Below are 20,738 nucleotides of genomic sequence, written 5' to 3' on the forward strand. Positions count from 1 at the left end.
CTTTTTCATTTTTTTGAAATTTCCATTTTCATTTTTTTGAAATTTCCAATAAGCTCCAGTAAAATTTTTTTTACTTTTTATTTTTTAAACTTATCATGAAAAATATTTATCAAATTCAAACTAAAGGAAATGGTGCATATTACAAGACAGAATTGACTTTTAGCATGATAATATGGAACCTTTAGAAGAATCAAAGCAAGTCTAGAAGGGAGATAAAAAAAAAAGAATTAAAAAATAAAGATAGCTTAAGAGACTTATAAGGACACTATCAAATAGACTAACATTCTTGTTATAGGACTTTCAGAAGGAGAAGAGAGAGAGAAAGGGGCATAAATCTTATTTGAAATTATAGTGGCTGAAAATTACCCTAACCTGGGGAAGAAAACAGATCCAGGAAGGTCAGAGAGTTCCAACAATAAGAACCCAAAGAGACCCACACCAAGACACACTATAATTAAAATGTCAAAAGTTAAAGACAAGGTGATAATATTAAAGCAGCAAGAGAAAAACAACTTGTTATATATAAGGGAAACCTTGTAAGGCTGCCAGCAGATCTTTTCAGCAGAAACTCTGTAGACTAGCTGGAGTGGCACTATGTATTCGAAGTACTGAAAGAAGAAAAACTTTCAACCAAGAATACTGTACCTAGCAAAAGTCATCATTCAGAATTGAAAAATAACACGTCTTCTAGACAAGCAAAAGCTAAAGACATTCATCGTCACTAAGCCAGCCCTATAAGAAATTTTAAAGGAAATTATTTAAACTGAAAAAAGGAGTGCTAATTGGTAATAAGGAAACATTTGAAAACGCATGTCTGACTGGAAAGGTAAATATATAGTAAAGTAGTGGATCAGTCACTTATGAAGCTAGTATGAAAGTTAAAAGACATAAGCAGTGAAAAATAACTATGATTACGATAGCTAGCCAAGGGATGCACAAGATAGAAAGATGTAAAATGTGTACCAAAAACATAAAATATTGAGGGGAGGAGTAAAAATGTTGTGCTTTAGAATGGGATCAAACTGAAGTAGTTATGAACTTAGATTGTTATAGATACAAGGTGTTATATGTAAGCCTTATAGTAACCACAAACAAAAAATCTAGTAAACGCACAAAAGATAAAGAGAAAGGAGTATAAGGGTACACAACTAATCAAACCACAAGGAAGAGAGCAAGAGAAGAAAGGAACAGAGAGAAACTACCAAAAAAGCCATAAAGCAGCTAAGAAAATCACAACAAGTACATACCTATTAATAATTAATTTAAATGTAAACAGAATAAATTCTCAAATCAAAAGACAGAGTGGTTGAATGGATCAAAAATCAAGACCCATCTATGTGCTGCCTGTGAGAGACTCATTTTATGCCTTAGGACACACACAGACTGAACGTGAAGGGATGGAAAAAGATACTCTGTGCAAGTGGGAACCAAAAGAAAGCTGGAATATCTGTACCTTTATCAGACAAAATCAACTTTAAAACAAAGACTATAATAAGAGGCAAAGAAGAGTGTTACATCATGGTAAAGGGGTCAGTCTAACAAGAAGATAAAACATTTGTAAATATTTATGCACCCAATATAGGAGCACCTAAATATATAAAGCTAATGGACCCAAAGAAAAAATTGATAGCAATACAATAATAGTAGGGGACTTTAATACCCCTCTTACAGCAACAGATAGATCATCCAGACAGAAAATCAATAAAGAAACATTGGCTTGAAATGACACACTAGACCAACTGACTTAACAGATATATATAGAACATTCCAACAAAAGCAACAAAATACACATTCTTCCCAAACGCACATGGAACATTCTCCAGGATAAGTCATATATTAGACCACAAAGAAAGTCATAATAAATTTAAGAGGATTGAAATCGTATCAAGCATCTTCTCTTACTACAGTGGTATGAAGCTAGAAATCAATTACATGAAAAAAAAAAAACTGAAAAATGTACAAATATGTGGAGATTAAACAACATGCTAGTGAACAATCAATGGGTCAAAGAAGAAATCAAATGGTAAATAAAAAATACACCTTGAGACAAATGAAAATGGAAAAATAACACCAAAATTTGTGGGATGCAGCAAAAGCAGTTCTAAGAGAAAAGTTTATAGTGACAAATGCCTACCTCAAAAGTCTTAAATAAGCAAGCTAACTTTACAGCTCAAGGATCTAGAAGAACAACAACAGCAAAGAAGCCCAAAGTTATTAGAAGGAAGGAAATAACAAAGGTTAGGGTATAAATGAATGAAATAGAGACAAAAATAATAGAAATGATGAAAGAAAGTAAGAGCTGGTTCTTTGACAAAATAAACAACATTGATAAACCTCCAGCTAAACTCATCAAGAAGAAGAGAAAGAAGACTCAAACAAATAGAATCAGAAATGAAAGAGGAGATACTACACTGGATAGCATCGAAATATAAAGGATCATAAAAGATTACTATGAGCAATTATACACCAACAAATTAGGCGGCCTACAAGAAATGGATAAATTCCTAGAAACATACAACCTACCAAGACTGAATCAAAAAGACATAGAAAATCTGAACAGACCAATTACTAGCAAAGATATTGAATCAGTAATCAAAAATCTACAACAAACAAAAGTCCAGGACCAGACACAGCTTCATTGATGAATTCTACCAAACATTCAAAGAAGAATTAATACCAGTGGATGAGTAGAGCTGCTTATGGTTGCTCTTAAATACTGAATGTTATGTTTATGTTCATCATTTATTATTTTGTCTATGTATCTATTATACTTGGGGTTAACAGAATTATTATGTGTAGCTAACTTTTTAAAATTAAAGAATAGTTGATTTACGTAGCTAACCTTTTAATGGAAGGTATTATAATAAGACATTCAATTTTTTGTAAACTTAAAAAATGTGAATATTATAGGGGGGAAAACCCACAGGAACAATCAAGAAATAGAACTCTCTATCAAAGTACCCAACCATAACATGCTCAGACCAGAGAGAAATATTTCAGTATGTTCTCAGTCTTTACATCTACCAAGATGTCATAGCTTCTGAGTCAGGTCCTCTCTTCACTAGAGCTCTTTCAAAACTGAGTTCCCCCACCCAAAGTCTTAAAATCCACTTTAACATTCCTCTGTCCTCTTGTTTTTCTAAGACTATCTTAATTAAAACCTCAGTTAATGGAACAAGTTATTCATAATTTCTTCCAAATCCTTAATGAGTCTGTGGATTAAGGCATTAGGGAGTATGCCTTTTAATTAATGACATTTAAGTTGAGCTGGTATTAACTTAATCTTTTAAGTTTTTTTCACATTGTTAATACCCTCCATTAAACATCTTTAAATTACTAAACTCCACTCTAACATTGTTGAAGGAAGAGAACTCATCTTTTTGACTGTATTTTTAAAAATTCCTTAGCAGTGAAAAGTATTTTCCAAACTCTTCAGTCTAGCTTTTGTGACCAACAAAAATTGCCCTGTGCCTGGTCAACACATCTCATTTTTCCTTTTCTCCCAAGTGGCACCAAAAAACACCACGCTAATCTTTATCCCATCCTGGGGGCATGACCAGCTGGTCTCTCCACCTATGCCTGCTTGGAATTTTGGTGCATGGTATGTTGAATAAATAGCGGTCAAATTCAAGTGAGGCACCATCATCACCACCATCATCATAACCATCATCAGCAACATCAGGTTTGATTAATTTTATCCCAGGATAGAAAATATGAGCGTCTTTGAGATGTTTGTCACACCCTATGGTTATCCTCATTTCTTGTCCCATAAGCACCAGACTGTTCCCCAAACAGTTCAGCTAGAATACCCAGGTCAAGGTATGTAGCAGGCTTGCCCATTTACCATCCTCAGTGAGAGGAGCCATCATAAATCAATGCCATCATTCTTTTGGGCCTGAGTTGCATTCAAATTATTTAGACTGGTATGTGGGGGCGAGCCTATTTTCCATCCCTGACATAAGCACTAAGGCTATTTCTAGAAAGGTGAAGTTACAGATTTGTAGCACTGGGTGATAAAAAGCATTTTATAATTATCTAGTCCAGTATTGTTAAGAGTGGTCCCAGGACCACCACATCAGGGTCAGCTGCTAACTTTTTGGAAATACTAATTCTCACCTACCCCCGCCCTGTCCCAACATACTGAATCAGACACTCCTGTAATCGGAGTTTTAACAAGCCCTCGAGCAATTTGGCTACATGATTAAGTTGTAGAACCACTGCTCTTGTCCAGTCCCGGCTGGGTTTTGCTGACGAATAACCTTAGGTCTGCAGGTGTTATGCCATTTTCTCAAGGTTATCCATGGAATTACAGTTGCCAAAGAGAAATTAAACTGAACTTCCTAATTCTTAGATGCTAGATTGAATAGCAAGTAGAGGATTGTAGGAAAACTTCCCTCTAATTTCTACCTTACATTTAAGTGAACATTTTTGTCATTTCCCACCATCTTTTGGGGGCCACCTCTCCAACATTCTTGGTCTGTGAGATTCAGGTATAGCACCTTGGGTGGGCTCATAATGTGATCTGGCCAGAGCACCCTCAATCCCCTCACTCCTGCCAAGAGTGTGGAGAAAGCTCATCTGAAAATGAAGTCAATACAGAGGAAAGTGTAAATGAGGGAAGGACAGAGAAAGAGAGACTGAGTTCTTGATGGCACTGCTTCAACTCTGACTCCAGATCTAGCTGAGCCTGGAAGACAGAGCAGCTCTGAACTTTTCTGTTGTATAAATGCTCCCGTCCATCTTTGTTTTGCTTTTGCCAGACTTGAGTTATTTTTCTATTCCATAATACCAAAAGAGCTCTGACTGAGTCTTTGGCAATGTGTATTATTTTAATATCTACAATTTAATCACCAGAGAATGTGGGTTTGCAGGGCAGGGTTTTCCACACAGGTTTTTCAACAGGGGGCCCTTCAAGAATGCAGAATAACTGCTTCACTCTGTGGCACCAGGTCCCCGAGGACACTGACAGCTCGTAGTAGGCCATGTTTCTGCAAATCTAGAATATATTCAGAACTGAGTCCCTGGATAGCCATGTCACACTTCATTTCATAATTATGAGAGGCAGAGATCCCTTCTTTTGTGCAGTGAGGAATATTAACCTGGAACTGAACAATTCACAAAGGTTGGTTCTTTGTCAGGACTGATCTTCCACAGCTGTGTGACGCCCCTTAATAGATTCTTCTGCTGAAAATCTTGTCCAATGGAAAAGTAAGATGAAATATTCTCTCCACTACCATCTTCCCACTCCCTCTCCTCCAGTTCCTCTATCCTCCCATCCCCTGTGGTCCGTGGGACACACTTCTTGATAGAGTTATCTCCCTTTCTCCACCGCCCTCCTCAAGCCAGCGCTTTCGAGGTGCCAGTTCCCACGGCTGCACTGAAAGGGTCTCCCGCCTTGAAGCCTCCTTCCCTTAGTTTCTTTTGGGAGATGAGCGCCTGGTTCTTTTCAGCCTTCCCATCTCAGCCTCCCCTTTCTCTTTTGTGGACTCCTCCTCATCTAAGTTATTCATTTATGTTGCTCTTCACTTGGATTCTTTTTGCAGTCATTCATCTTCACTCGATAGCTTTTCCCTGGATGATCTTTTCCTTTCCTGTGATTTCAAATGCCATCAACTCTATAGATCCAGCCCGGACCTCCCCTCTCAGCTCATGCTTAATATAAACAAAATACCCCACGGGCTGTTAAACTCAGCGTGTCCAACACTCAGATAATGCTCCTTGTCTCCCCACACCTGGCCACCCCATCTGCACCATCTCATTTGTTGGCACCACCCCACCCTTCATCCTAGCTGCACACCTCAGCTTCCTCCCCGTCTCCTCCTCCACTTTCCATTCTCAAGCATCCAGCCACCCAGCACTGCCTTACTCTTCTTCCTTTGTAGCTATCGAAAACCTTTTATCACTCCTAATTTAGCCTACTTGTTACTTGAATGACTGAATGACTGCATTGCCTTCTATTCGGTTCCCCTGCCTTTGAATATCAATCTGTGTTGCCGTCCTACTCTAATATGTGCAGTGTCCCCCGTGTCTGCAGAAAGAGACCAAGCTCCGTAGCATGGCACTGGGGCACACAGCTCCTTGCCTGGCCCTTGTGCACGCCACGATTATCAATTAATTCCACTTCTCTGTCCTGTTGAGTGATGTCTTGCCTCTGCATTTTTGCCGGTAACATTTCCTCTGCCTGAAATTCCTCCCACCCTGCCCTCACTTGGCTATTCCACGCTCATCCGCTAAGAATTAGCTCAGTTGTGGGAGGCCATTCCTAACTCCCCCTGCCTAGATTGGGATTTTACTAACCTGGTGCATATCTCCCTTTCTGCACGTGCAACATTGTTTGCACCATTTGTTTGTAGATCTGCCTCTGCTCTGAACGATGTCCTGTTGAGAGCAGGGACTGCGCCTGTTTACTTTTGTGTCTGATTCAAAGTCAAGTCTTAGTAACTGTTTCTTGAATGGATGAATCAGAACATTGGCTAGGTCGATAATGCACTGGAGTTCAGAAAAGCCATTTATCAAAAATACGCCACAGATAGACCAGTGTAATTGGAACTGTCTTAAATGGGCTCTCCTGTCTGCCACCAGGATCACTGGAGTGTCATTAGCTCTAATTACCTAACTGAATTTAATTGATACTTAACAAGGTAGAGCATTAGAGCGGATATTTTATTCCTCTGATATTTCCATAATAGCACATTGCACGATTGCAAATTCAGGATTACAGCTTTGTGGCCTGAGAAGAAAAAAATGTAGTTTGTTTATAGAGAAAGTGTTCTTCAAACACACCCGAAGTGTCCAGAAAATATGAAATAAGAACCTTCTTTGCAAAATACATACAAATATCCTTTTCCTTCAATCTCTTCCTATCTAATATTCCTGAACACGTGAAAATTGTAAGGATCAATCAAAGACTGTAAATGTTCCTGCTGAAAAGATTCCGACAGGATGAAAGAGGTGAATTTTGATCCCATTAATCACCCAACTGCTAAGGCATTGGGAGGAGACTGTTCGGTGACAAGGAAAGGATGACAACAGATAAACAGAAAGGAAAAGCACTTCAAGTGTCACAGTCTGAGCAGGTGACACCAGTGTGGACCTAAGTCATCAGCTGAGGTGAGCAGGGAGGAGGAGGTCCCTTGTTCGGGGCCGGTGGACAGGCTGGTGAGGTCTAATTGTCAAGGGTCCAGACTTGACAGAGCTGGGCCTTGGATAGCAGTTTTGTGTAAATCCATGCACTAGAGCCACAGGAGCCCCCAGACAAGGTCTGGCTTCTGCGTTCTTTCAATGACTCTACCGTTCAGTGAGCAATGACTATGGTCCAGGCGCTTTTCATGCGCTGTTTAATTTCTGCCGTAGACCTGTGAAGTAGTACTCTTTTGACACCGCATTTTTCCAGATGACAAAACTAAAACTGATAGAGGATAATGACTTGCCTGAGGACTTTATGTGGCGGAGCCAGGACTGAGACCCAAATCATTGACTCTGCTGTCAAGGGCATCAAAGTGCTGTTGTACCCGCAGCAGCAGCAGCAGCACCTCGGAACGTTTTTGAAGGCTAAACTCCTGGGCTCTGCTCCAGATCTCTGGAATCAGAAACTGGGCGTGGGGTCCAGAGGTGTGGGTTGGAACAAGCCCTCCAGGGTGTCTGTGCACTTAAAGTCGAGATCCGTCTCATTACACCGCGATACCATCTGTGAGAGCGGTGCTCCTCCAGGTTGACCGTGAGCACAGATCACGTGGGGAACTCCTTGAAACGCAGCTTGACTCAGGAGGCGTGGGGTAGGGCCTGAGGTTCTGCATTTCTAACCAGCTCCTGGTGATGCTGAGCTTGCTGGTTTGCAGGCTGCACTTTGTGTAATGAAGCCCTAGAAGGTAAGCTTCAGGAAGCCAGGCTGCTTTGCTCTCTGCCGTTACCCCATTTAGTCCCCGACCCACATTTTCTGTTGAATGAATACGCCATGCGTCAGTATGTCTGCATGTCTGAGACATAGACTGTTGGTTTGGTGTGAATCTACTACTAACTTCAAACCCATCTGCCCAACCAGCCTTTCCAAATTTCTGATCACACCAACCATTCATTTATAAACCCTCAGGAACTGTCACATTTCCCACTGACTTGACAGCCATTTTACTGTTCCAGTCTTTCAAGTGAATAGGACACTTTGGATTCCCCAAGGTGAACGTATCGTATGTTTTGGAAAAGGGGTGAAAAAGTAGGGTGTGGGACAGAGGCTAGAGAGAATGGACGAAGGTAGGAAACAGTGTAACAGAAAGGGATGCCCAGACAATTTGCAGTTGGTTGAACCTCAGAGCATTGCTTTAACCCCCTCTCACCTTTGTTGTAAGAGTTGAGAAAGCAATGGACCTCCTTTTGCACTAGACTGGCTCAGAGCTTTCGGGAACGTTTAAATCAAAGTTGATATAACTATTATAAAACCATTTTTAACAATAACAACAACAAAAGTCACGCAGTAAACCTTGAACTTGGATGAAGAATTAATGAACTAATAAAATGTCTAATTGGCCAGAGGAAAATTACATAAGCACAGAAATGAGGAAAGTTTTAAAAAGAGTGCTTCCTAGATCTACTCTGATGAATGAAAAGCCTCTCTAAACCCTTAACAAACTCCTGGATCCTTAGGGAATCAAATATTTTGAAAGTAGCTCACAGGATGGAAGGCCACAGCTCTTCCTAAGTGAAAGATTTCGGCGCAGTAAGCTCTTTAAGTATCTGGGGTGTCAGAACGTTGATAAATGCTGTGTGTTGATTGTAATGGTTGGGAGGCAGTGATTTACAAGAAATAATACCAAAAATTGACTTTGGAAACATTGCAAAATTCAAGAACAGGACTTCAGCATGCTGCTCATTCTGCCAGAATTCCCCAGCAGAATTGAGAATAATGCTGTGCCATATTAAAATGATGGCATAAATATTACTTTGTTTGATTAAAATATAAACAAGTTGTAATGAACAGATTACAACGACTCTTTTAGACATTATTGACCACATTTAAGAGATCAAAAAGCAGAGTGAAAGAAAAGGACCCCCAGGCATTCTCAAAGTTGGTATTTTAACTAAAATATTTTGAACTAATATTCATAGAATATTTATGTAACTGGGACAACTTAATATTCTAAACAATGACATATCCTCAGAGCATTGTTCTAAAAGGAGGAATATATACTACATATGCTATTAGAATTTCATGATTGGCTAATCCAGGGTAACTTGATGTAGAAATCTGATGATCCCCTAAAGAGCAGTCTTCTACATGATTATTATTATGACTCATTAATTCAGCCTATGAAGTATGTAACCAAAGTTCTATGCACATGCCATTTTTGTTGATGGTGGTTGTCAGAGACAGTACAATTACCCTTTTTTCATAAGGACTTTATTTTTTAGAGCAGTTTTAGGTTCACAGCAAAGTTGAGGGGAAGGGACAGAGATTTCCCATATATCCTCTGCTCCCACACATGTGTAGCCTCCCTCATTATCAACAGCCCCCACTGGAGTGGTACCTTTGTTATGACTCATGAGCCTACACTGACACATCATAATCGCCCAAAGTCCACAGCTTACATTATGGTTCCCTCTTGGTGTTGTACATTCCATGATATCATACATCCTCTGTGCTACACCTGTTCACCCCTCCTTGTCCCTGCCCACAGCTCCTGGTCATCACCGATCCTTCTATTGTCTCTATAGCTGTATCTTTTCCAGAATGTCCTAGAGTTGGAATCATTCAGTACATAGCCTTTTCAGATTGGCTTCTTTCACTTAGTAACATGAATTTAATGTTCCTTCATGTCTTTTCTTGGTTTGGTAGCTCATTTCTGTTAGCACTAAATAGTGTTCCATTGTCTTGATGTATGACAATTTATTTAGCTATTCACCTATAAAAGGTATCTTGGTTGCTTCCAAGTTTTGTCAATAATGAATAAAGCTGTTAGAAACATTCATGTGCACGTAAGTTTTCAACTCCTTTGGGTAGATACCAAGGAGTGCAACTGCTGGGTCATATGATAAAAGTATGTTTAGTTTTGAAAGAAAAACAACAAACTTTCTTTCAAACTGGCCGTACCATTTTGCATTCTCATCAGCAATGAATGAGGGTTCCTGTTCTCCACATCCTTACCAGGATTTGGTGTTGTCAGTGTTCCAGATTTTGGCCATTCTAATAGGTGTGTAGTGGTATTTTGTTGTTGTTTTAATTTGTATTTCCCTGATGATATGTGATGCGACACATCTTTTCATATGCTTGTTTGCCACCTGTATATCTTCTTTGGTGACGTTATGTTAAGGTTTTTGGCCCGTTTTTAAATTGGAATGTTTGTTTTCGTATTGTTGAGTTTAAAGAGTTCTTTGTATATTTTGAATAACAGTCATTTATCAAGTGTATCTTTTGGAAATATTTTCTCCCAGTCTGTGGCTTTTCTTCTCGTTCTTTTGACAGTGTCTTTTGCAGAGTAGAAGTTTTTAATTTTAATGACGTTCAGCTTATAAATTGTTTCTTTCATGGATTGGCTCTTTGGTGTTGTATCTAAAAAGTCATCACCATAACCAAGGTCACATAGATTTCCTCCTATGTCATCTTCTAGGAGTTTTATAGTCTTGTCTTTTACATTTAAGTTTGTCATCCATTTTGAGTTAATTTTTGTGAAAGGTGTAAAGACTTGGTTTTCTGCATGTAGATGTCTAGTGGTTCTAGCACCATTTGTTGAAAAGACTGTCTTTGCTGCATTGCATTGCTTTTGTTCTTTTGTCAGAGATTAGTTGGGTATATATAATTGCCTTTTATTTTACTTGTAAAAATTTGAATTGAAGTTTGGTTGATTTACAGTATTTTATTAGCTTTAGATGTACAACATAGTTATTAGATATTTTTATAAATTATACACCATAGAAAGTTATTGTAAAATATCATCTGTATTCCCTGTGCTATAAATTATATCCCTGCATCTCATTTGTTTTATAACTAGTAGTTTATATGTCTTAATTCCCTTCATCTGTTTAACTTCTCCCCCGTCTCTCCCCTCTGGTAACCATTACTTTGTTCTCTGTATCTGTAAGTCTGTTTCTGTTTTGTTATATTTGTTCATTTGCTTTGTTTTTTAGGTTCCACATTTAAGTGAAAACATACAATATTTGTCTTTCTCTGTCTGACATTTCACTAAGCATAATATCCTCCAGGTCCACCCAGGTGGTTGAAAATGGCAAGATTTCATTTTTATGGCTGAGTAATATTCCATTGTATATAAGTACTATACCTTCTTTATCCATTCATCTGTTGATGGGTACTTAGGTCGCTTCCATATCTTGGCTATTGTAAATAATGCTGTTATAAACATTGAGGTGCATATATATCTTTTCAAGTTAGTGTTTCATTTTCTTCAGATAAAGTCCCAGGAATAGAATTGCTAGATCATATGGTAGTTCTATTTTTAATTTTTTGAAGGCTCTCCATACTGTTTTCCATAGTGGCTGTACCATTACCATTCCAACAAGTGGTGTACCTTTCTCCACATTCTTGTTATTTCTTCTTTCTGATGACAGCCATAGTGTCAGGTGATAGCTCATTGTTGTTTTAATTTCCATTTCCTTGATGATGAATGATGTTGAGCATCTTTTCATGTGCCTGTTGGCCATCTTTATGTCTTCACTGGAAAAACACCTATTTAGGTCCTCTGCCCATTTTTAAATTGGATTTTTTTTAATGGTGAGTTGTATGACAGAAGACTGTCACCAAGTTGCTAGCCCAGCACCCATCACCTGTATATTACCTCGTATCACCTCCACCTTGGGGATAATGGAGACTGGATGTAGCCAAGAGAAAAAGCAGTTAAACATCCAGATTCAATAAATTACATTACATTACAGGATATTCCAAATATCTTTTGCTTATTGAGGTGGATATTCTCATATGCTACCAGCCCTCCTTCAGGACTGAGGATTTATTCCCCAGCTGCTTGTGGTGCTACCAGGAGCAAGTTCTCAGAAAACAGTGCCATCTGGGGCCCCAGGCTGAAGAGGGCCACTTTCCCCAAACTCCCAACCGCTTGTCGGGGCAGCCTGCACCCTGTGTGGAACTATGAGGGTCCAGTCCCTTGGCCCCAGTCAGGGACAACTCTGAGGGGTCATCTCAGTTTCAGTTCACCTGAGGCTTTCATCCCAGACCCTGGTACACGACAAGAGAAGGCCCAGACGGGACTCATTTTGCCCCACAAAAGATCATCTAGTATTTCTTTTAAAAATATATTATGAACTTATATACAGCTTTAGATTTTAAAACACATGCACATACATTAACTCAGTGAGACCCACATCGGCCTAGAGAAGTTGGCAGGGGACATTTTATATAATCCACACACTTCCAAAAAGAAAAACTGGAACACAGGGTTGGAAAAAGTACATTTTTCTTCCTCATTTATGAAAGAAAAACTTATAAATACATAGAACTTGAATCACAGCTACCTACACATGTAATGAGTTATCTCTTTTTAGAAAGATAAAATTACATGAAGCCTGTACTACCACAGAAAATCCTGGCGAGATGGCCAGCATAATTACAGGGCATGAAATAAACCTTGCAGCTTACTTGAAAACACCCTTTGATAAAAAGCTTTAAGGAGAGAGAGATCAGATGTTCAGGGGCTTAGATGAAAGAAGGTTGGAGAAAAAGAGGGCTAAGAGAAAGTGACCGACAGTAAAAGACATTCAAGTCTATGCTTGAGATTTTGAAGGCGAGGCAGGAGGCTGTAGTCTGGAAATGCAAAAGCGACTTTAAAAAATGTGCCCCCCGAGACACCGCATGATGTAGCGACCCAGGGTAACGTGGCGTTCTTGGAACAGGGTGTACTTGTTCCTCTTCTGAAATGCCTGCTCTGCTTTTGTTCCTCTGGAAATAGGAAACCCTTGCAACAAAATAGGGTCCATTGAACAAACAAGTTTATCAGAAGCCCAGTAAGTGCTACCTATTTGCTGGGAGCCAAATGTGAATCAGCCAGAGTTTTAAAAACAGGCTCATCAATTACTCATTACACTGGAGTATGATGAGTAATTGAAATGGGTCTTCCTATTCTTGTACTTGGAAGAGCACGAATAGTGACTGATCAGAGAATTAACAAATATTTTGCAATCTATGTAGCTGCATGTGAGTGCCATCTATTGGGAGTTAGGGCAGGGGGAGGGTCACCCCACTGACTCAATCTTCCTACAAAATTAAAAAGAAACCTGAGTTTTATCTATGCTGATTCTGAATCTTCCTAAACTATGCCCCTTTTTTTTTTTGGTACTATGATAGTGTGTCACTGGAAAGCTAAGCAGCATTGCCCCTCTGAGTTTGTTACTCTCTTTTTTTGTAGCGTCTTCGGTTCCTTTAAGGGACCCTCAGAGACGGGCTGTCCTAATCTCTGCAGCACAGAAGCCCCTTCCCCAAAGTCCTGACAACTGGTCATTTTTTGCACTGATGATTTACTTTAGTACAAACCCCTCAGCATGTTGCATTCTGGAAGTGAGGATCCACAAGACGCATTTTCTTGTACAAAGATGCTTCTAGAAACCTTGGAAAGCCCCCAGGCCACTGCAGTACAAGAGCATTGCTCATAAAGCAGATATTTTCTAGTTTTAATTTTTGTGAACTCTCAGATGGATTTGACTAAACATTTCCGAGCTTTATTCATAATTGCTACAGTGGGTAATTTGTGCCTGTGGTAACAGTAATTTAGAGTTGTTAATGAAAATGAAGGCTAATGTAAAAAAAAAAAAAAACCTGAACTCAGGCTGAGGTAAAAATATGGGGTATTCACAGGTGGATTCTATCAAAGTTTCTTTTTCCATTCTCAAAGACAAATATGACTTTGGTTGCAATAAGAGGAAAGTACATGGTCATATACAGTCCCGTATTTTACATTCGTTGAACATACCTGCAACCCTTCAATGGCCAGCTTGAGGATTGAAGGTGTCAGTTTGGAGGCTTGTTTGAAGGAAAAATTACTCCAGTCTATAATTAAAATGAAACCATTTATCTGAAGCTCTGGATCTTCAATGAGGACTTCCAGTGACAGCAGGATGGCGCGAAGGATGTCTGTGAAGGAGTTCCTGCAGCCAAAGCAGAAAGGAGAGGCGGCGTGTGAATATCAGCGGTTGACAGCACTTTGCCGTAAAGCGCTGGCCGCCTCTCTCCACCGCTCTGTGAGCCCAGCCTGCCAGGATGTAACACCGTTGTCCAGGACCCACAGCCACTCAAGATACATTTGCTGAACTTCACAGGAACAATGCTTTGAGAATCACAGGATGAAACCTCCCTTTGACCTGACTGCACCCCAAAGTTTGCAAGGCATCTCTCTTTTGTGTTTCCATGGGTCTTTCTTCTCTGCTTCCACCGCAGCACTGATTGCATTTCATTAAAATGCAGCCCTTACTTGCCTCTGCCTCCTTGGCTGTCCTCACAGTTGTGTCCCCAGTACTTAGCTGCTCATGAGTCATTGCTGAACACAGGAGGAAAGACCTTAATCAGAGGCACTTGTTCTGATTAAACCTCTTATTCCTTTTGTATGTTTAAAGTCTTGCTAGAAGTGTAAAAACAACCATGGAATTGATGCTATTTTTTAACATCAATTCATGGATAGAGAAAAAAAAAAACCTAAGCAATAAGAATAGCTTACTTTCATTGAAGGTTTACAGAGTGTGATTCGGGAAGGAAAATGCTTGGAGTGCCTCCGTAACTATGACGACAGGTAGACCTGAGTATAAACTAGAGTGACAGTTCTCTAGTGTTGTGTGTTCTTCCATATCAGATAATCCTAGTCGCTAGTTGATTTTTGTTTTAAATAATTTTCAGACACAAAGAAATGATGGCATAGTCATTTTGCTAATTCCCCCAGCAAATTTTCTGAGCTATAAATGTAAGATCTTAAAGTATCTCGAAATTCATTGGTTTGGGTTTTTTTTTTTTTTTTTTTTTTTTTGGTAAGTAGGAGAATATAAGCTTGAATGTCAAGTGGTGGCAAAATCTGTTTTTTCTTCAAGCTATCATTATAATCAGAAGCTGTGTCCTCTCATGAAATCAGAGGAAATGATCAGATTCCTGAGCGTGTCAGTCTGGTTCAAATTCTAACCAAGTCTAATGATTCTAGATTAGAAATCAGAAAATATGTGATCAAATATGGGATTAACAGATACAAACTACTACATATAAAATAGACAAGCATCAAGGATTTATTGTACATAAAGCACAGGGAATTTTACTTAATATCTTGTAATAACCTATAATAGAATATAATCTGCAGGAAAAAAACCCAAAACAAAAACCATATCACTATGCTGTACAACTGAAACTAACACAGTATTGTAAATCAGCTATACTTCAATGAAACAAAAACAAAACAAATAAACAAACAAACAAAAACCCCAGTAAACCAGTAAGAATTTACTGAATGCCTATTATAAGCTGAAAGCTGTGTTGCATACTTGAAATTGTAAAATAGTGTGTTATATTTCTACTTTCAAGGAGCCCTTAATTTAGTTGGGCTGGGGTAGGAAATTAGCAACATGAGTTGAAAGGAATTGATAAAATTTGAGTAGTCAAGACGAGTTTATGGAGGGATGAAAGCTTGGGATAAGCCTTGAAGGATAAATAGGATTTCAGTGGGTAAGTGGGAGAAAGAGTAAGCTATTTCAGGAGAGAGGAGTGACACATGTGGAAAATAAACATATCCGCCCATTCTGTTTCTGTACAGTTCGTCTTACTAAAGTTTTTTTCCTTGTATCAAGCAAAAATATTCCTCCCCCAAATCCACCCACTACTGAGTGTAGATCTGCTACAAAGAAAAAAACCTCAGGCTTTCCTATACCACACATTTTCAGTTACGTAAACATGGTGGTTGTGAAGCCATATATAATCTCTAGATTTAAAAAAAATATTAGAAACTTTAACCATGTCCCATAGGAAGTGGTTTTGAACATTGTTCTCATCGTTACCATTTCCTTTTAGATCTCTTCTCCTCTGATTTTTAAAGATGCCAAATTCCTATTAATGTAGGGTAAGTTTTCATTAGGGCTTGGTTTGGTTTCTATTTTTATATTCGTATCGAATATGATCTAAAGACCCAAGTCCTTTTTTGCAGATGCAGCTTTGTATTGGGAAGAAGCAATGATTTAAGTGGAGCATAAGACCAAAGGTTGTGAGTTTAGGCAGTTCCAAAGGAAAAGATGGAAGTGGCCGTTGGTAAACTGGAAATGGCCCATAGGGAATTAGAGAGCCTGATCTCGGATAAGCTTTCTTAGGAAGAGGACACACATGGAAAGAATCAGAACACTTAGAAAAGCTAAGCCTTATGTAAAGTACATACGGTACTGAGGTTTAAGGAAGAAGAATTAAGGAAATAGAAGATGAGAGGATCAAGATAGCCGTATGTTTTAAAAGAGATGGGAGAGAGTGTTTCAAGAAGTAAGGAGATGCTAGATTGCATTACCTCATTACTGCCTCCAAATTCTTCACTTATCTGACATCCACACACTAGCTGTGTGTTGACCTCATTGATGACAGAGTGTATTTCTCACTCTTTGGTCATGTGACTTGCTCTGATGGTGTGTGACTGAAATGACAGTGTGCCAATTCTGGGCCTAGCTCTTAAAGACTTCAGATGTTACTACTTGTTCTCTTACCTTCTTCCATTGCCATGATTAAAAAAAAAAAAAAGGCCACAGCTGGATTTCTAGACTGAATAGAAGGATGAGAAACACAAACTAGTGACTCCCCAGCCAACTAGCCACCCAGCTGAACTCAGCCTAGATAAACTCTAGCTGCCCCACAGATGTGTGAGTACTAATTTTCAAGCACTTTTTGAAGCCACTGACTTTGGGTAATGGTTTCTTACAAATGAACAGCTACTCAATACCAGAGGGTAATTAACCAAGTCAAGAACAACAGAAAGATAAAGGAGAATAAGGAAGGAGAAAGGGCTGTTGTATTTGACAATAAGCAGATCTTTGGAGAGTTTTGAAATAGCCCTTTTCATTGAACGGTAAATATAGAAATCATTGATTATGAAGATCTTTAGCAAATCACTTAACTGTGTCTCATTTTACTTCCGTGTAAATGAGAGCTCGCACCTCTTCTACCACACACCCACGTGTGTTCACTCTCACGAAAAAACACTGAATCCTGGAAACCTGAAAACCATTTTATGCATTTTCAAGACCAGAACCTTATTGATGGATAGGCATTGCCTACAATCACAATTCTATCAGCGTCGTTTAGCACTTATCTCAGAATGAACTAACAAGTGACAAATGGTTCTTTACATGTCTTCAGTCCTTTTCTGTAATTTGCACAGCATTTATGTAGTCAGCCATGGATTAGATCAGTTTTGGATTGATAATTAAAAGCGCAAATTTGAAAATGTATGTGAAAGCACGATGTGTAAACTGCAGATTGCCAATGGAACGTAAAGAACTTTTCTCAAAAAATGATTATTTTAAATTAGAACTTGTTAATGATTTATCTGCAGGAGACTCATCATTATATTTTGAGCGATTAGAGATTATGAAAAGTGACTCATTTGTAGTTCTAGTATTGTTTTTATGAGTTGAGCATCCAGCATCACTACTTATGGCTTTAAAATCCAAGTCAACAGCATAATACAAATTAGATGTAAAATAGTGGAAAATAGTATGTGCTTTCCCTATAAGAACATATTTAAATTCAAGAAGTGACTCCTTTGTGCTTTGAATTTTTAGTGGAGATTTTAGAACCTAGATCCCAGGGCTAGACTAATATAGGAAAAAAGAGGCTAAATGTGATCAGGTAGTCACGTAACGGTATGATGTGGTTGCCAGTGACACTATTTCTCAGAAAAAGCAGTGGGAAGCCTTTTAGTCAATTCTGAAATCACAGTGCATATTTCTATGCTAATTTTTCTGCATGTAACAGCAAGAAGTCTGCTAATGTTAGTAGTTAAAACTCTTTTTGGCCAATTCTATCTTAAAACCTCTTAGCTTCACACTCAATATCATCGCGTTTATAATTTTTTTTCTTGGGGACTTTTAGGGTCCTCCTTAAACCACAAAATAGTTGTGCAGATAGTTTGACACCAAATATCTATTTACAGGTGCAGAAACATGCATTTGTGTATGTTTTTTTATCTTTCATTCCACTTGAAGTTCTTTCAAAGTTAATTAGTGAAATAACCATGGCATGATTTTTGCACTTACTGAGAGTGCTTTGCCCCTTATTTGATAATGATGCTTAAGCCCACATGGAGAGAAACACGTGTTCCCTCTGCAATGCTTCTGATGCATTTTAGCCTCTAGACATGGGAGGAACCTCTTGGCAAAATAGCCAGAGAACCCTTACTTAAGGGCTTGGCATCCTGACTACCAGTCACCAAGCATGCAACTCTGCAGAAGATCAAAGTCCAACCAGGGGTGATTTCCCATTCCTCCATGTAAAGGTCTGTTGTAAGAGTTATGCAAAATGATATGTGTGAAGGTTCTTTGTGAATTGCAAAACATCCAAATAGGCAGCATTTGTGCTTGCGTGGATTATAGAGATACCCCTCTTGGTGACACTGCTTTGCAGCAGGACAGTGGGAAGTGTGCAAATCCATTGTGTTTTGTCCAGGTGACCCTATTTTCTCCTCTTTTAGGGTGGAGGGTCTTTGAAAAATGTTCTGGAGTGCGAATTCTGGTGATGCATTTTCCTAAATGTGTTCTAAAAATTAGTACATGAATCAGGTTTTAACTGGATGCTCTCTATGTGTCATTGTGCATCTAGGCAAATGAATCTTTAATCTCAGTGGAGTAATCAAGGAAAAGTTTTCAAAAAAAACTGTGTTCTGAAAATATTAGGTCAAAGAAGATGCTAACAAAAATGTTTAGCTTTGCTGTGGTTGGATTAATATTTGCAAGATCTTTCTTAATCTTAAATTTATTACCCTGAATGTTAGCTGGAAAGTCAAATTAGTTAATGACTTTTCTTAGCAGGGGTAGTCACCCAGAGAACAGAAGCCTGGGATTTAACTCTGCCTCATACAGTTTGATGAAGCTCATATGCTTAAGAGGAGAAAGAAAGAAAGAAAAGGAAGGAGAAAGCATGGAAGGAAGAAAAGAGGAAGAAAGAAAGGAAAAGAAAGAAAAAAATCTTGTAATTAATTTTGATCTCCATTAATTTTATTCTATTCTGGTCAGTAAAGACAATTTTTGGTTTTGTGTTAGCATAAGAATATAATTCCTTGCAACGCCTATTGTTTTATTATTAGTTGTAATACGGGCATATCTGGCTCTCAAAGCCTCAACATCAGATAAAAAGAATAATGTGTTTAATATTATTCAAACATCTTTTTGAGGCCCAATTCCTGCGTGCAGAGTTTTAGATAAGGGACAACCGACAACATCTCTTTTTTTCTGAATTTTTGGTTCTGTTCAGGTCACAGAACCTCACTAAAATGTTATGTTTTTTATGGAAACAAGTACAGTTATTTTAAATGTTTGTCACCACCAAGGATGGCAGTGATGTCAGATGTGTGTCCTTAAGCACTTTTTTCATCATGGCTCATATTTATAGAATAATATGCTACTAAGTACCATATATGCAAGAGTTGGAAAGAAAACTAAGCTTCAGGATTGATTTTGGTTGGCCATGGCTGCATTCACATAAGGTTAGTGTGGGCATAAATGAAGGCAGTAAGAAAGTTACAGTCTGTAACACTTAATAATAAATGCCTATACAGAAGTTTACGGATGGGGATGCTGGTATACCACAAGATCCTTAGCCCACTGGGAAAGCACTGGTCCGAAACACCACTTTAAGACAGCCTGAAATGCAGGCAAGGAAGAGGGGGATTTCATTAGCTTTCTAGATGGGGACTGGGCCAGGGTCTAGAGGGAGCAGCAGCAGCAGAAGGGAAAACCCACCCCAGTGGAAGTGAGCTGTGAGTTTTCATCTATTACTAAACACCTATGAAAAATTAATTTCATGCTTGTCTATTCTGGTAACTCCCTTGGCTGAAGAGCTTCAAAAAAGTGAAAACTAGGAAGGGTCTCAAGAATGCAAAAATGCACTTAGTACTAGAAACGGAGCTCTGATCATATCAGCCTAACTAGGGTCATACATAGCAAGATCTCTTCTGATGTGGGTGAATTAGTGTGGATGGCCACTTTATTCTTACTTACAGTGGCATTCAGTCGACATTTATAGATCTTGCATGGAGTTCACGGTAACGTACCAGCCACTGACTGAAATGGAATCCTCTTTTCTCTGAGCCTGCCTGGGTCTTACAGCCATACAGTCACTTTCACGATAAGAAGCTGGACAATAAAAAGAGGAGACATTTTAGGAAAACGTCCATCTCATGGTACTACATTGCTTTGAGTGATGTTATCCTCCTGTGGTCCTTCCCTCTGGATGATGTGCTGCAGCCACTCTTGCAATCAAGAGGCTCCTTTCCAAAATCACAAACTCTGATGATAGTGTGTGAGGCAACTTGAATTAAACAGTGCATTAGCAAAACAGCTGTACGGATGTTGCATTGCATGGAAGGCACGCCCGTGACTTGAGTTGGAAGTATGCAACATCTCATAACTTTAACTAATTCATAAAATTGCCTATCTTCAATAAAAACAACAAACTTCTATACTTAATACAGAGATCAATATATTCTGTCAGGATAGCAAGATCTTAAAACCAAGAGAAGATGCAAGGCTGTAAAATTAGTTGCCTGTAACTAGGAGAGTCAACC

The 20,738-nt window shown here is 38.8% G+C and overlaps 1 protein-coding gene and 1 long non-coding RNA gene across 2 annotated transcripts in view; both read right to left on the minus strand.

The window, feature by feature from the left end:
* Positions 1-20,738, minus strand: part of CLVS1 (clavesin 1) — a 113,996-nt gene that overhangs the window by 40,103 nt on the left and 53,155 nt on the right. Inside the window, exon 3 of the mRNA XM_006185807.2 lies at positions 13,923-14,097. Within this exon, the coding sequence (XP_006185869.1) occupies positions 13,923-14,097 (175 nt within the window). The remainder of the gene's footprint in view (positions 1-13,922; positions 14,098-20,738) is intronic.
* Positions 7,267-13,095, minus strand: LOC116660463. The gene is made up of 3 exons (XR_004315998.1): positions 13,085-13,095; positions 12,155-12,160; positions 7,267-7,344 (listed from the first exon to the last, which is right to left on the minus strand). It is a non-coding gene; the product is annotated as an uncharacterized LOC116660463 (long non-coding RNA).

This window comes from Camelus ferus, chromosome 29, assembly GCF_009834535.1.
Source record: "Camelus ferus isolate YT-003-E chromosome 29, BCGSAC_Cfer_1.0, whole genome shotgun sequence".
In the NCBI taxonomy this organism is placed as follows: domain Eukaryota; kingdom Metazoa; phylum Chordata; class Mammalia; order Artiodactyla; family Camelidae; genus Camelus; species Camelus ferus.